Source organism: Ranitomeya variabilis, chromosome 2 (genome assembly GCF_051348905.1).
Source record: "Ranitomeya variabilis isolate aRanVar5 chromosome 2, aRanVar5.hap1, whole genome shotgun sequence".
Taxonomy (NCBI): domain Eukaryota; kingdom Metazoa; phylum Chordata; class Amphibia; order Anura; family Dendrobatidae; genus Ranitomeya; species Ranitomeya variabilis.
In genome coordinates, this window is record NC_135233.1 from 645,647,673 (window position 1) to 645,665,367 (window position 17,695).

A 17,695-nucleotide genomic window follows, 5' to 3' on the forward strand; every position below is an offset into this window, starting at 1 on the left:
ATATTTATTTATTTTTGAAGTTGGGCACCAGTGAGGGATGATTGACAGCACTGGTCGGCCTGTATTTTCTCTCCAAATAGAGCTCCCCTAAGGCAAGTCAGTTCTGTCAATCATCAGGGAGGGAGGCGGGGAAATTGACAGAGAACCAATCAGTAGTGATGAGCGAGCATGCTCGTATAACGTGCTATCCGAGCATGCTCGTGTGCTAACAGAGTGACTCTGGCATGCTCGCATAATATCTTCCAGTCTCGCGGCTGTTCAACAGGCGCAACAGATGCAGGGATTGTCTAGATGTGTTGAACAGCCATGAGACACGCAGCTGCGGGGACTCGGAACATATTCTTCGAGCACGCCGAAGTCGCTCGGTTAGCACACGAGCATGCTCGGATAACACATGATCTGAGCACATTCGCTCATCACTACCAATCAGCTCCCCTGACAGCCTATAAAATAACTAGAACAAAGCATCGCATCTTTGTTTCAGTAAGTGTTCATAAAAGACGAAGCTAGTGGGTCCTTTTTAACCCTTTAGGTCTTTACCTGCCCGGTGGAAATAGTTCAGGAATGCTTCTACATATACCAGATATATCTAAGATTGTACTTTATTTTAGCAGTACATTTATGTCAATATGTTTTGCACAAAAAAAAAAGTAATGAAAATATGAGAAGTTTTATGAAAAGTTTGAAAAATTAAAGCCAGTTTCAAATTTTGACTGCTTACATCCTTAAACCAGAAAGTTACACCACACAAAATACCACACTTTACTGTATATCATGTTTCATGTAAACAGGTTTGCGTTCCTGTGCGGTCGGCGGGCACGTCAAAACGACGCAGGGGACGCATCCGCATACAACGCATGTCCCTGCGTACCCAATGTTAAAGATAGGTACGCAGGGAAACACAGGACGCCTACGGAAGTAGGCAAAGCTTAAGGGAGAAAATTCGCAGACCAGCCGCAAATGTGAAAATGGCCCCATAATTAGTTACACAAAACAAAAGAAAAACAAGTCTTTTCCAGGAAATTGTTGGTTTAGCTCCAAATTTGTAATTTAAACAAAGTAATAGGAAAAAATGGACCTCAGAATTTGTTATGCAGTTTCTCCCAAACGTGGCGACAGTCCATAATGATTAAAAATGAGTGTTTTGAGTATACGGTAGGGCTCGGAAAGCAAAGAGCACCATTTGACTTTAAGGCTACTTTCAGACATAGCGCATTTTTGAGCGCTATTTTGCGGGCGCTTTTCAAAAATGCGCAATGTCATTTTCGTCTGCCGGCAAAGTGAATGAGAAATTCACTTTGCCGTTCAGACACACCGCAAAAAAACGCGGCGCTTTTGTCTGCAAACACGCCGGCGTAAAAAGAATTGACATGTCAATTCTTTACGCAGCGGCGTGTCTGCGTGTCCCCATAGGGCCCCATCTTACCGTCCACACACAGCGCCTTTGTCCTGGGTGTCGGCGTCTTTGTACGGAGGGGTTGACACCCAGGACCGGACGTGACGTCGGACAGGAAGAGGGAAGCCCCCGCCCCCCAGTGAAGCAGCATGGAGTCATTCAACAGAATGACCATAAACGTGGGGCTGCTGATCGAGACGGTGTGTGTGTGTGTGTGTGTATGTATGTGTGTGTGTGTGTGTGTGTGTGTGTGTGTATGTGTGTATGCGTGTGTGTCCCCATGCGACGCTAGTGCCACCATTGTGCTAAGTCGCCGTATGGGACTACTACTCCCATCCGGTATTAGGATGGGAGAGTTGTCCCTGTGTCCGGCGACTTAGCACAATTGTAAAGTTACACAAAACACCTACACACAGTACACATACATGACACACAGTACAGTACATACAACACATAACAGAGTATATACTCACCAACACCACACTTGTAGGCGAAGCCCTCGATCCTCCAGGAAAAAATCCAAAAATAATAAACCAAATCCATACTCCCTGTCCGCAGAATCCATAAAACGAGTGTCCCACGCCGATCCCCTGCTGTCCGGCGATACACTGCCAGGAGCGAAGCTCCTAGCAGTGCATCGCGTACTTCAATGGCTCCGGCGTCTCGGTTAACAGCAGTACAGCTGCGTTGAACTTTCCCACGCAGCACTGCCGTTAAGCGAGAGTGCCGGGGTCAATGACCGCCGGTAAACTCGCTCGCGCATGCGCAGTGACTACACACCAACAGGAACTATGGCTCCTGTCAGTGTGTTGCTGCAGCCGTGGAGAGCAGACATATCTCTGGATGTGTCTGTTCTCCATGGAAAATCTTGATACGTGGCACTTAAATACGTGGCAATTAAATACGTGACACGTGGCACTTATACGTGATACGTGTCACTTAAATACGTGGCACTGAAATACGTGATACGTGGCACTTTGATACGTGGCACGTGTCACTTAAATCCGTGGCACTGAAATATGTGGCACGTGGCACTTTGATACGTGACACGTGGCACTGAAATACGTGGCACTGAAATACGTGATACGTGTCACTTAAATACGTGGCACTGAAATATGTGATACGTGGCACTTTGATACGTGGCACGTGTCACTTAAATACGTGGCACGTGTCACTTAAATACGTGGCACTGAAATATGTGGCACGTGGCACTTTGATACGTGGCACTGAAATACGTGGCACTGAAATACGTGATACGTGTCACTTAAATACGTGGCACTGAAATATGTGGCACGTGGCACTTTGATACGTGGCACTGAAATACGTGGCACTGAAATACGTGATACGTGTCACTTAAATACGTGGCACTGAAATATGTCATACGTGGCACTTTGATACGTGGCACGTGTCACTTAAATACGTGGCACTGAAATATGTGGCACGTGGCACTTTGATACGTGGCACTGAAATACGTGGCACTGAAATACGTGATACGTGTCACTTAAATACGTGGCACTGAAATATGTGGCACGTGGCACTTTGATACGTGGCACGTGGCACTGAAATACGTGGCACTGAAATACGTGATACGTGTCACTTAAATACGTGGCACTGAAATACGTGGCACGTGGCCCTGAAATACGTGGCACGTGGCACTGAAATATGTGGCACGTGGCACTTTGATACGTGGCACTTTGATACGTGGCACTTTGATACGTGGCACTTTGATACGTGGCACTTTGATACGTGGCACTTTGATACGTGGCACGTGGCACTGAAATACGTGGCACTTTGATACGTGGCACGTGGCACTTTGATACGTGGCACTTTGATACGTGGCACTGAAGTACGTGGCACTTTGATACGTGGCACATGGCACTGAAATATGTGGCACGTGGCACTGAAATACGTGGCACCGAAATACGTGATACGTGGCACTTAAATACGTGGCACGTGGCACTGAAATACGCAACTTGCTGCGTTCTCTGCGCCCTGCGTTGAATCCCTATTTATTTCCAATTTAGTTTTAAACCTAGCAAAATATTTATTTAAAAAAACGCTCTTCACCGGATTTTCTGTCCCCTGTGCGTGTGTGTCCCCTGTTGCGTGTGTGTCCCGTATGCGTGTGAAGGTAATAACAAGCAGTTGGGGTTGTCATTCCTCAGCAGCCTGTGTTACTTTTTCTGCCTCTATCAAGTTTGTCAAATTTTGTGTGTATAACTAATAGTAGTTAATGTTTTACCTTTTTTAGGTTCAAAACTTCCCATGTCTTTGGGATAAGGGGTGCCGGGAGTTTTCCAACAAATATACAAAAACGGCTTCCTGGCACAAGGTCTATGTCACCCTCTATCCCCTGTACGAGTCATACCCAAAGGAGCGGCAAAAAGAAATTGGTAAATATTTTCCATTTTGGAGGAGTATTTTTGAATTTCTTGTCTGTATGTAGTTGAATAGTATATTAATAGGTTCAATTTTTCACTTTTTAGTTTCAGCCTTGAGAACCCGCTGGAGGTCGGTGAGGGACAGATTTACACGGTCACGGTCAGAAGCACCAAGTGGCTCTGCGGCACCTGCTTCTCAAGGGCGTTTTGAACAGGAACTCCAATTTTTAAACGGCAGTCTACATTACCGACCGTAAGTATCAGTAACGTCTTTAATTTTGAATAGAAAATAAAATGTATTAAAACTATTGTTTTGATGTTTCTCTTTACAGAACCATAGGCAATGTCCAGCCGATGACCGAAATCCCGGCCACAGCAACAACTCCAGTGTATGAACATGCTTCACAGCCTGCTACCAGCTCTCTTCCAAATGAGCCAAGGCCTGACCCTTCTACCCAAAATGATGATCTGCCCCTCTCCGAGACTAGTTCATTGGCATCGCCGCCGCCACCACCGCCACCAACACCACCTCCACCCTCAACACAGAGGAAGAGGAAAAGAGGCTCTTCAAAGGAGGATGAGGAGACGGCTGCCTTGGCAAGGGCAATTTCTCTAATTGATCGCCAACCTGAAGAGGATCAATTCTCAGCATATGGAACCACTCTAGCTTCCAGAATGCGTACTCTGTCCCCCGAGGTCCAGGACTCCTGCATGACGTATATTTCAATGGCGGTGACATGTTTTAAGAAGTATCCGCATATAAATCCAACCTTTGAAGAAATGGTTTGTTCACTAAACCACATCTGGCATCCACCGACGCCGACTCCTCTTGCACCTGCAGCAGCATTCAATAGACCTCTGCCATCTGCTCCAAGTGCTGCTGCAGGTGCACCAACATCCAGAGTAGTAGCCCAGTCTGAAGAACACCATCCAGACTGGAGCTACTACTCATATTCACAAAGCCTATATGAGGACCAGTAGGCATAATGTTGCTTTTCATGTTTAAAACGCCATGATGTCCAAGTCCACTCCTCAGTTTCCGCCAAGAGGGCATGTTTCCAGCTCTGATTAGTGTTGCGCAAGTGCCGAATGACTCACCGTCAGTGGTGACGAGGAAAGGGCCTTGCGCAATACTAATGAAAGCTGGAAGCATGCCCTCCTGGCGGCAATTAATGAGTGGACTTGGACATCCACAGGTTTATAATCCCATTTTGGGGATGTTTACAGTGTTTACGTGTGGAATTTTGTTAATAACAAAAAAAAACAACAAATCATTCTATTCTCAATTTTATTAGAAAAGTTTTTCAATTTTGACAGTTACTACAAATAAATATTTGAACTTTTAACTATGATGTAGTCTGCTTCTTTGATTTGTCGACCATGGCAAAAAATACACATTACATAACACCCACTTGCCATGAATAGAGGACACCCCCTAGAAATCAGATATACTACGAGGGGAACTGCTGAATAGAAGGCACTCTATATCTATGGTAGAAGAACTCACAGGAGTGTCAGGAATAACGTACAGCAAACAATGTGGAGTACCGGAAAACTCCAGTGTTAACTCCAGTGTGTATTGTATTCTGAGTCATAAAGACAGGAAATGACCTCAATGACTCTTTTTTTTTTCCCCTTTTTTTTTTTTTTCAAACAAACTTTAATTTCAGTACACAATGCTGAAAAAAATGCAGCTGCAAAAAACGCAGCAAAAAACGCAGTGTGTGAAAGCAGCTGCGTTTTTTGCCTGCGTAAAAAAACGCAGGTAAAGCAGCAGCAAAATACGCGCGCGTAAAAATACGCAGCAAATATGCTGTGTGTGAAAGTAGCCTTAGAGTGCAAATTTGGACACCATGATGCATTTGCACAGCGTGCAAGATGCCAAAGAGACCCAGAAACCCACCCAAGTGACCCCATTTTGCAAAACCTATAACCTACAAGGACTTAATTTAGGGGTGTTGTAAACATTTTTACCTACAAATTACATCTTGTAACATTGGGTTCTGGAAGTAAATTACATTTTTTACCAATAATGCTATATTAGCAGCACATTTTTAGTTTACACAAAGGGTAATTGATGAAAATGGACCCCATAATTTGTTATGCAACTTGTCCCACAACAAGCTGGTTAACCCACATATCGACACAAACTACTGTTTGGCCACACAAGGTAGGAGTGCCATTTGGCTTTTGGAGTGCCCATTTTGCTGGTATAGTTTGCTGGAGGTATTTGCATAGTCCCTAAATCAGAACAGCAGGAAACACCCAAAAGTGACCCCATATAAAAAATGACACCTTTTAAATCCATCTTCAGTTGCAGTGACTATTTTGGCTCCACACGAGTTTGCAATTACCGTACCCAGAAAAAGAATAGTGTGGGAGCTGCAGAGTGAAAACGGCAAATATGCCAGCTTAGTGCCCATACATGGTGCCCAGCCTGTGCTTCTGGAGACTCATGTCCCATGAAATATTCAGTGGACTTTCCTCACTATAGTAATGTGATACAGGTCGACGCTAGCTGAGGTTTTAGGCACAGTGGGGCTCCGAAGGGTGGTGTTTGTCTAGCGCAGATTTCCCTAGATTTTTGTGTGGGTTTTTTTGTGTTTTTTTTTTTTTTTACTCTGTCCCACTGTGGGACTCACTTTTTTTTTTTTTTTTTTTAACTTTGATTCCATGCATTGCGATACACATGCACTCCTAGGTGCCAGTATCTCTCTTCAGTACCGACACATGCACTTCCTGGGTGCCAGTATCTCTCTTCAGTACCGACACATGCACTCCTGGGTGCCAGCATCTCTCTTCAGTACTGACACATGCACTCCTAGGTGCCAGTATCTCTCTTCAGTACTGACACATGCACTCCTGGGTGCCAGTATCTCTCTTCAGTACTGACACATGCACTCCTGGGTGCCAGTATCTCTCTTCAGTACTGACACATGCACTCCTGGGTGCCAGCATCTCTCTTCAGTACTGACACATGCACTCCTGGGTGCCAGCATTTCTCTTCAGTACTGACACATGCACTCCTAGGTGCCAGTATCTCTCTTCAGTACTGACACATGCACTCCTGGGTGCCAGCATCTCTCTTCAGTACCGACACATGCACTCCTGGGTGCCAGCATCTCTCTTCAGTACCGACACATGCACTCCTGGGTGCCAGCATCTCTCTTCAGTACCGACACATGCACTCCTAGGTGCCAGTATCTCTCTTCAGTACCGACACATGCACTCCTGGGTGCCAGTATCTCTCTTCAGTACCGACACATGCACTCCTGGGTGCCAGTATCTCTCTTCAGTACCGACACATGCACTCCTGGGTGCCAGTATTTCTCTTCAGTACTGACACATGCACTCCTGTGTGCCAGTATCTCTCTTCAGTACTGACACATGCACTCCTGGGTGCCAGCATTTCTCTTCAGTACTGACACATGCACTCCTGTGTGCCAGTATCTCTCTTCAGTACTGACACATGCACCCCTGGGTGCCAGTATCTCTCTTCAGTACCGACACATGCACTCCTGGGTGCCAGTATCTCTCTTCAGTACCGACACATGCACTCCTGTGTGCCAGTATTTCTCTTCAGCACTGACACATGCACTGCAGTGCATAAGAGCTGGCAGTTTCTCACTCACACAGCCTGTTAGATCCAGTCATCGAAAGGGTCTAAAAGGCCACCGTACCCAGAAGTCATTATATACCGATAGTTTCCTCTCTAACACCATCTCCCTCTTTCAGCCATACAGATGCAGTGGTCACAATTGACAAGTTAAGCCCATTAACCCTTTCACAACATGCACCGTATATATACGGCGCAAGTCAGAAGCACGTGTATGGGGTGGGCTCACGCAGCGAATCCGCCCCATATCCGGCCGGCAATGGCTCTAAATTACAGCTAGGACCTGCTCCTAACAATCGTAAGTGGAGTGAAGTTACACCAGCTATTGTTATCCTGTTGAATGCCGCTGTCAATCTCTAACAGCGGCATTTAAGGCTATGTGCACACGCTGCGGACTGGTGTGCGGATTTTTCCACACGGATTTTGATAAATCCGCAGGGCAAAAACACTGCGTTTTTCCTGTGGATTTACGCGGTTTTCCTGCGGATTTTCCGCGGTTTTTGTGCGTTATCTTCTGCAGTTTTACACCTGCGGTTTTTTAATATGGAGGTGTAAAATCGCTGCGGATTCCGCACAAAGAATTGACATGCTGCGGAAAATAAACCGCAGCGTTTCCACGTGTTTTTTTCCGCAGCATGTGCACAGCGGTTTTTGTTTTCCATAAGTTAACATGGTACTGTACACCGCATGGAAAACTGCTGCGGATGCGGATCCGCAGCAAAAAACGCAACGTGTGCACATGGCCTAAGTCGCCGCCGACGAGCGTGTGTGCTTTCTTCCGCCTATTAGCACACCCGTGACGTGATCGCAAGTTGTCGGTGGGTCATCAGCTGAGGGTCAGCTGATGACCCCCATGCTTGTCATTACAAAACTCTTTTGAAACCCTGCCTGTGATCTGAGTTTAAAAAAAGCTATGATGGAATAGATACTACCAATACAAAAGTAGGAATCTCACTAGAAGAAATATGTTATACAGCACCAAAGTTAGAATTAAAATATAACTTTTAATTTGTCAATTAAAACGTAAAAAAGAAAATATGTGCAACCATGCAAGTGAAAGGAGAGGTTCTAGCAAAAAATCAAAGAAAACCAAGAAAGACAGCTCCTGTAGGATACATAGATTCCTCATGCAGTAGCCGAGGCATTACTGCATATAGCACAAGTGATCAGATGATCACATCTTCAAGTAGTAAAAAAAACAAAAAAAAAACACAAAAAACACACACACACACACACACACACACACACACCTTTTAAAAAATATGAAAACATTAAAAAAATAATTAAGTTCAAATCACCCCCTTTCTCCCCAGTGAAAATAAAAGTGTTAAAACATTTTAAAAACATGCATTCGGTATCACCGTGTTCAGAGAAGTCCAATCTATCAAAATATAAAAACAATTAACCCAGTCAGTAAACATCATAAACGGAAAAAATTAAAGACTACCAAAATTACATTTTTTTGGTTGCCAATTTCACAAAACATGCTCTAACAAGCGATCAAAAAGTCTCATGCATCTCAAAATGGTACGAAAATAAAAACGTTGTCTCGCCCCACAAAAATAAGATATCATACAGCTCCATCGGAAGAAAACTAAAAATGTTACGTGTCTGGGAAAGTGGCAACACAACTACAAAGTTTTGGGGGGCAAACCGTCGCCGTAATCGTATTCATGAGGAGAATCGTATTGCATGGCCATTTTTACCACAAAATGTACACCGTAAAAACAATTCCCAAAAAACAATGCCAGAATTGTGTTTTTTTCATAATTTCACCCCGCTTGGAATTTTTTGCCTTTTTTGAGTACACTATGTGGCAAAATGAATCATGTCATTCAAAAGTACAACTCGTCCAGCAAAAAACAAGCTTTCATAGTATTTGAACATATGTTGGCACTTGGCAACTACCTTTTCTTTCACTTTCTGCAAGGGATCTTTCCGCTCTCGTGCTCTGGCAGGTTTTACTTTCTGGTTATTGGCATTTCTCGAGGATGGTGGGGTTGGACCCTTTCCAGCCACACTTATGCGGTTGTTATGTACTCGATTGTCACTGAATTGAGCAGACTGTCGTTTCCGGGGTCCTGGTGAAGGCCTTAAAATACAAATACAATGAATTACAATGGGATTAATTATATGTCCAAAAAGATAGGACTTGGTAAAGAAAAAGAATCCGTATACAAAAAATAAATCACAAAACTGTAAATGATATGTGGATTATAACAGTGTTAATAAAAGGGTTTCTGGAATACATCAATTAAAAAATGGAAAAATTGAAAAAGTGATGAGACCATTGAGGTGCCTGGATAAGTAACGGAGGACCTGGGGATGGTGAGAACAGTCTGATTGCCTCCGTTCTAGCATTGCCTCCTTGGTTGTGACCATGGAGGTGCCTGGATAAGTAATGGAGGACCTGGGGAGACAGTGTGAGAACAGTCTGATTGCCCCCAGTCTGGTATTGCCCCCTTGGTTGTGACCATGGAGGTGCCTGGATATGTAAAGGAGGAGCTGGGGAGACGGTGTGGGAAAAGTCTGATTGCCCCCGTTCTGGTATTGAACCCCCTAGGATGTGACCATGGAGGTGCCTGGATAGGTGTGGGAACAGTCTGATTGCCCCTCTTGGATGTGACATGGATTAGGTCTGCATTATAGCGTACACAATAATGCTGTATACTGCACTTGTCATGGAAGATGAACAGCAGAGGTCATGGATAAATCTAACATATTGTGATCAATTAGAAAGAGGTCAGGTTTCTAAAGTTACTTAAGACATCTGCTGATAGCGGAGACATTTCTTCATCAAGGTATGGCTGTACTAGATTATTAGCTGCAGCGTGTTTGATCTTTGGAGGTGGGAATGAGAAGACCCCCACTAACAGGTAAAGCAAGACGTTTTTTGGTTATACAGACGTGGCGGGGACACAAATTGGTGCAATCAGACTCCAAATTTACATATGTCCATAGCTGCCATAAGTTTCACTTTCTGATGAAAGGAAAAAAAAAAACAGCCAAAAGTTATTACGATAATGTCTACTTTTAATAACATTGGTGCAGTTTATTCTAGTGCAAGTCAGTTTAAAGCTGGTGTATGAAATACCAGTCTTGGTAAAAATGAAAAGCTGAATAAGAGGGTTTACTACCCGCTGCCTCCACTAGAGGGAGTACAGAGTATGACAAGTTCAGTACCACAGTATGCAGCTCCCATGCTCCCTCTAGTGGATAAAAGTAATCACACAGGCACATTTGGCTCAAACTGAAAGACTTAAAAACCAGGAGCCAAATCGTAGTTTGGTTGCATTTCTGACCATTTGAGTCACACTACAGTTCTGGCTCAGCTCCTATGTGCATTTCATGACTTTCCTTAAAAAAACAGCAGAATCCCCCCCCCCCCCACACCAAAAATGGGTACTCCTTTTGTGATCAGTAGGGGTCTCATAACATCAACCACAAATGATTACATCTTTTGGCATGTCATATGCTGCAGTTTCATAAAATTACCTTGACATTTTAAAGGGAGTCTGTCAGCTGGATTTCACCCTCCTTTACCCCTACCAACATATTTAACGAAACAGTCCATTCTGCTGCTACTGAGAAATCAGTGTTTGAATGCATGTACAAGTGAGGATGAAGTGTTTTTGACACATGGAAGCTCTTTCCAAGCCTCCGTCAGTCCAGTTCTATTTTCTGCTCAGCGACACCTCTTGCTTGACCAACAGCTTCTTTGCTGGTCACCCAGCATATAGACTGTCAGGCAAGAAGCTGGAGGAGGAGTTGCTGGGCAGGAAATAGAACTGGACTGACGGAGGCTTGGAAAGAGCTTCCTCCAGCCCAGAGCACTTCAGACACATTAGCATAATGCATATCCATTGGAACTCTGATTTCTCAGTAATGGAGGAACAGACCGGCCATGTATAAGTATTACTGGACTTGTCTTTGAAAGAACCACATGCACATATAAATAGCTTGCGGTGAGGGGGTTAAACTCTGCAGATAGGTTCCCTTTAAAGGTGACCGCCTACATTGATCGGTAATGATAGGATTAGAAAATGTGAAAACAAACAGGTTTTCCATGGAATATACATTCATTTTTAATTATTACAAGTTAATATGCAAGGAGATTTGAAGTGAAGCCTGATAAGAGCTATGAGTTACCTTCATAGTAATTGCTGGTCCACTATGTGTGGCTAATCTTATAAAAAAAAAATATATATATATATAGTTACTTACCGATAACGGTATTTCTCAGAGCCCATGACAGCACCACCAGAGAGAGGGGATCCGTCCTTCAGGGACAGGAAACCTATAGGATAAAAGGGCGGTACCTCTCCCCTGCATCAGTTTGGTTTACACAGCATCAGAGGTCCTCCAGGTTAGTGACAACAGGAAAATACACAATTTTAACATATTGCTTAATAGGATTACACCGTGTCTATAATAAAAATACACATTTCATATAATAAAGTGCTCACCGCACACGTGATAAAAGGGGGGGAATAAGCAGGTGCTGTCATGGGCTCTGAGAAATACCGTTATCGGTAAGTAACTATGCTTTTCTCAGTCCCCCATGACAGCACTACCAGAGAGAATTGCAGAGATTATTGCTTAGGGAGGGACCACAGCCTGCAAGACCCTTCTTCCGAAGGTTAGGTCAGATGAAGAGGCTAGGTCTAAGCGGTAGTGTCTGAAAAAGGTTGAAGGTGATGACCAGGTGGCCGCCTTACAGATTTTGTCTATAGATACCTCCGACCTTTCGGCCGAGGAGGTCGCCATGGCTCTTGTAGAGTGCGCTTTGAGCCCCTCAGGAACTGTGTTTCCAGTGGATGAATACGCCAAGGCTATCGCATCTGTTACCCAGCGAGCTATAGTGCTTTTGGAGGCTTTGACTCCTTTTCTGGGTCCCTGAAAACAGATAAAGAGAGACCCTTCCTTCCTATGCCGCTGGGTGGATTCTAAGTATTGTACTAGACACCTTCTCACATCTAATGTGTGGAATTTGTCCTCTTTCTTATTTTTAGGGTCTGGGCAGAAGGAAGGAAGGATTATCTCCTGGGACCTGTGAAAATTGCAACCTTGGGTAGATAAGCAGGCTCTGTTTTCAGTATTACCCCATCATCCATGATTTGCGTGAAGGGAGGATTTGCAGATAGGGCCTGGAGATCACTTATTCTATTGGCAGATGTTAAGGCTGTGAGAAAGGCCGTTTTAAGTGGTATCGAATCTATGGGCTCAAACGGGGGCTCTGTTAGAGCTGACAAGACTAAAGGTACCTTCACACGAAACGACTTTGTAACGATATCGCTAGCGATCCGTGACGTTGCAGCGTCCTGGCTAGCGATATCGTTTAGTTTGACACGCAGCAGCGATCTGGATCCTGCTGTGATGTCGCTGGTCGCTGAATAAAGTTCAGAACTTTATTTGGTCGTCCGATCGCCGTGTATCGTTGTGTTTGACAGCAAAAGCAACGATACCAGCGATATTTTACACTGGTAACCAGGGTAAACATCGGGTTGCTAAGCGCAGGGCCGCGCTTAGTAACCCGATGTTTACCCTGGTTACCAGTGTAAAATGTAAAAAAAACAAACAGTACATACTTACATTCGCATGCCCCGCCGTCTGCTTCCCACACTGACTGAGCGCCGTAAAGTGAAAGTGAAAGCACAGCACAGCGGTGACGTCACCGCTGTGCCCTGCTACTGCCGGCGCTCAGTCAGTCAGTCAGTGCAGGAAGCGGACGCCGGGGGACGCGAATGTAAGTATGTACTGTTTGTTTTTTTTACATTTTACGCTGGTAACCAGGGTAAACATTGGGTTACTAAGCGCGGCCCTGCGTTTAGCAACCCGATGTTTACCCTGGTTACCCGGGGACCTCGGCATCGTTGGTCGCTGGAGAGCGGTCTGTGTGACAGCTCTCCAGCGATCAAACAGCGACGCTGCAGCGATCGGCATCGTTGTCGCTATCGCTGCAGCGTCGTTTCGTGTGAAGATACCTTAAGTTTAAGTCCCAGGTTGGTAGTCTTTTTATGTTTATGGGTTTAGATCTTACAGCAGCTTTAATAAACCTTGTTACCCATGGATTAGCGGCTATATTCTCCCAGGTTTGCGACAGGGGTTTTCTGCACAGGGGACATGACCTATGCTTAGTTTTCTCTGTTCTTTTTCTTGCCTAAAAATAAACGGAAAAGGGGACCCTAATTATTTGGTGAACTTTCACGAAGATCACTCACCCATCTTGCGCAGCCACGGGTACCGGTTCTGGAAAAGGTATAGGATCCTGTATAAGATCCGTAGTCGGTGGTGTCGGCTGGTTAGCCATAGTGGAGACTTTACGGCGTGGAATGGCTGCTGGAGCAAGTACTGCGGGTGCCAGTAGAGGATCTCTTCTTTTGTGCATCCGGCTTGCGCTTGTGGTGACGCTGCTGCGGCGGCTGTAATGGCTGCGGCGGCTGGAGCTGCTGTTCGCGGTCCTCCATTATTGGGACTGCATGCAGCAAGGAAACATCTCCACAGCGATGTTTAAAAAGGAATTTTGGCGCCAATCCACCCCCTCCTCCACGGCTGCGTCATCGGGAAGCACTGATCCCCATCTGCGCATGCGCGCACTGCCTGGGACCCGGAAGTAGAGATGCACTAGATCCGGGGCGGCGGCCATCTTGGTGCACCTCGCACACCGTGCGCCCGCCCCTGAATCAGGAAGTGCTTGTTGCGGCGTGGAGATGTACAGCACACCGGGTCCCCGAAGCCCCTACCCCAATCCGGGGAGGCGGCCGCGCTTCCCTCCGCGCACTCTGCAGACCCCTTGGTCCCAGCAGTGGCAGGGTCGGACACCGCACCAGCCGTGACAGGGGCCTCCCCGCCGTCACAGCTCAACTGGACGGCTCCGGATCTTCAGGTACCGATCCTAGAGGGTTCCCTGTCAGGGACAGGAAACCAAACTGACGCAGGAGAGAGGTACCGCCCTTTTATCCTATAGGTTTCCTGTCCCTGAAGGGCGGATCCCCTCTCTCTGGTAGTGCTGTCATGGGCGACTGTGAAAAAGTTGTTTTCAAATTCTAAATGACTGGACTTCCATGTTTCAAATTCATATTCAGTAAGATTCTAGATCAAATGTAAAAAATAAACGTCCGCTACAGTTTGCTACTTAACTACCGTAAATACACATACTGTATATAGATGACATTGCCACTTCTGCAGTTCACTTTCAGCTCACCTACGTTCCACTGGCACTGGTAATGACCAGACCTCGCCGTCCTGAGCTGGAAAGTCATGTTCTGCTGCTTTCACAGGAGAGCTGTCCAATTTATAACTTTCCAGTGTAGACATAATGTCCTTCACGTGTTTAGCTTCCACGCTGATCCCGTGCCAAACCTGCCAATGAGATAAAGATTGGATCATCGGAGATACAAGGTCTCAACCTTCTGAACATATGCAATACAAGAATGGATCCAGCATAATCTATTGATCCCTCTCCATCTTATCATCCATATATTATCAGGTCACCGGGGAGAAGGATCTAAACACTTTCTCGGCGGAGGAAGGACACGAGTACCCGCTATGCTTGCCATCACAGTACCTACCACCATTTCTTTTGGGAGTGCTCAAAGTGGTCTCGATTTTGATCAGAAGTACAGCGTATTTTCTCTAAAATATTACATTTATTTTTTTTAAATTTTTCCATTTCTTAGTATGTATTCCTTCAAACATACTTTATTACTACAGATATGCCCCAAGACACGGAAGGGTTAAATTAAGGTGTGATATCGGTAGTAGGAAACCATGTTGCTATACACCACTCAGGGCCTTTTTGCTCTCTGAACACCACAGATGCGGACAGTCTTGCTCCTGTGCACTGTGGATTTTGTAAAGAAAAAATAATAATTTTAATCCCTACGCACACAGGGTGTCAAGGAGGATGGGAGGCCCGGGAAAGAAGTGGAGCTGGCTGCGCTCAAATCCCACACAAGCTGGCTTGATTGATGCCCCCAAGGACAGGGCACATCACCCTAAAACCTAACCGGGCACTTCAATGAAGCTCGATTGGGTGAGATTAAAGGGAACTGGTCATCAGTTTTGGCCTATTGAGGGCGCAGACGCACTTACCGTATGTCTTTGGCTCTGCCCGCAGTAGGGAAAAACATAGTGCGAAAGCGCGGGCCTCAATTTCTGTACGCAGGCTTAAGATTTTGCTAGGAAATGTGAACGACACATCAATTAAAGGAGGACAGAGAGTAGCAGCCAGGGGGAGGGATGGAGAGTACCGGACCAACCCGATTTCCATACAGCACTGGAGAACTTAAAAAGGTTTATCGGGATATACAGGGGGAGTCAGGAGATTATATAAGCATTTATAAACTGCAGCACAGGCACTGAAGGAGGTCATAGTTTTAGTTGTTATATGACAAAACTGGTGACAGGTTTCCTTTAATGCTTAATGCCTCAAACTAGTAATCAAGTTTTGTTTTGTTTTGTTTTTTAAAGAAAATTCAACACTTGCTTTGGTTACTAAGAACACCCTTAAATCATAGGAACAGACGTCTGCTAGTGGTGACTGTTTGGTTATATGCAGGGCTGTGGGGTCGGTAAGCCAAACCTCCGACTGACTGACTCCACGACTCTGACTCCCTCATACCAGGGCTCTGGATTCTATAAGACAAACCTCCGACTCCAACTCGTCAATTTCCATGACTCCGATTCCACGACTCCGACTCCACAGCCCTGGTTATATGCACACGTTGCATTTATTTTAATGTAAATTGTCAGCTGCGTTTTAGAGTACCAGCAAAAGCTGAGATTTCAGAAGTCTCGTGTACACAATTTTTTTCCTGGTGGCTGAATTGGTAAAGTGCTGCATTTTTGAAAACTTCAGTATGTCAACTCTTAACATTTTTGCAGTATTGTTTTACACATAGAAAGTAATAAGTGCGAAAACACAACAAAAATGCTGCTATCAGTTTTTGCAGTGTTTGGGGTGAAAGAAACACAGCTGCAGCTGGATGTGAAACCCATTTATTGCTGTGATTTTTCCAAGTTGAAACCATAATGTCTTGGTGTCCTCACATGAGCATGAATGTTATTATTGCTACAGTTTACTTAATCCCTTAGTGACAGAGTCAATTTTGACTTTAATGACCAGACCAAATTTTAGGAATCTGACCAGTGTCACTTTATGAGCCAATAATTCTTGAACATTTCAATGGATCCCACTGATTATGAGACTGTTTTTTCGTGATACATTGTACTTCATGACAATGGTAAAGTTTGTTCAATATGAGTATCGCAACTTTGGCAACAATTTTCAAAAGAAATTTTAATCTTTATGTCCTTAAAACAGTCAATGCTTTACAAAATAATTAATAAATTACATTTCCCATACATCTACTTCACATCTGCATCATTTTTCAAACATCATTTTATTTTGCTAGGATGTTAGTGGGGTTAAGTTTAGCAGCAATTTATCATTTTTTCAACAAATTTATAAAACCTGTCTCTTTAGGGACCTATTCAGATTTATCATAAATGGACTTTGAGGGGCCTATATTGGAAACGCCCCAAATGTAATACCATTTTAAAAACCACACCTCTCAAATACTTCAAAGGGTATGTGCACACGCTGCGGATTTTGCTGCGGATCCGCAGCGGATTTGACGCTGCGGATCCGCAGCAGTTTTCCCAAAGTTTACAGTACCATGTAAACCTATGGGAAAAAAAAACGCTGTGGACATGCTGCAGAAAATTTCGCGCGGAAACGCAGTGGATTATTTTCCGCAGCATGTCAATTCTTTGTGTGGATTCCGCAGTGGTTTTACACCTGCACCAATAGGAAACTGCAGTTGTAAAACCGCAGTGGAATCCGCAGAAGAAACCGCGATAAAATCCGCAGTGAAAACCGCAGTGGTTTTGCACTGCGGATTTTCCAAATCCGCTGCGGAAAAATGCACAGCAGAATCCGCAACCTGTGCACATACCCAAACTGTTCACAAGAAAAAATGTAACCCTTCATGTGCTACACAGGAATTAATGCAAAGAGGTATGACAAAATAAATAAATAATTTTACCTCTGAAATGTTGTTTTATCCCCAATTTTTTGTAATTGTAACACCAAAAAGTGGACCCCACAGTTTGTTACCCACTTTCTTTTGAGCACAGCCATACCCTACATATGGACAAAAAGTTCTGTTTGGAAGACTGGCAGGGATCAAAATGGAAGGAGCACCAAGTGAATTTTGGAACACAAATTGGCTGAAATAGATAGAGGCTCTGAAAATGTGATATGGAGCCCGCAAAGGTGCCTAAACAGCAGGAACCCCC

At 44.7% G+C, this 17,695-nt stretch overlaps 1 protein-coding gene across 3 annotated transcripts in view; it reads right to left on the minus strand.

Moving 5' to 3' along the window:
- The window catches only part of KATNA1 (katanin catalytic subunit A1), a 144,330-nt gene that overhangs the window by 62,228 nt on the left and 64,407 nt on the right, over positions 1-17,695 (minus strand). For all 3 annotated transcript variants that reach the window (XM_077289148.1, XM_077289149.1, XM_077289150.1), the window contains 2 exons: positions 14,598-14,755; positions 9,302-9,485 (listed from right to left, as the gene is read on the minus strand). In XM_077289148.1, the coding sequence (XP_077145263.1) occupies positions 9,302-9,485; positions 14,598-14,755 (342 nt within the window). The remainder of the gene's footprint in view (positions 1-9,301; positions 9,486-14,597; positions 14,756-17,695) is intronic.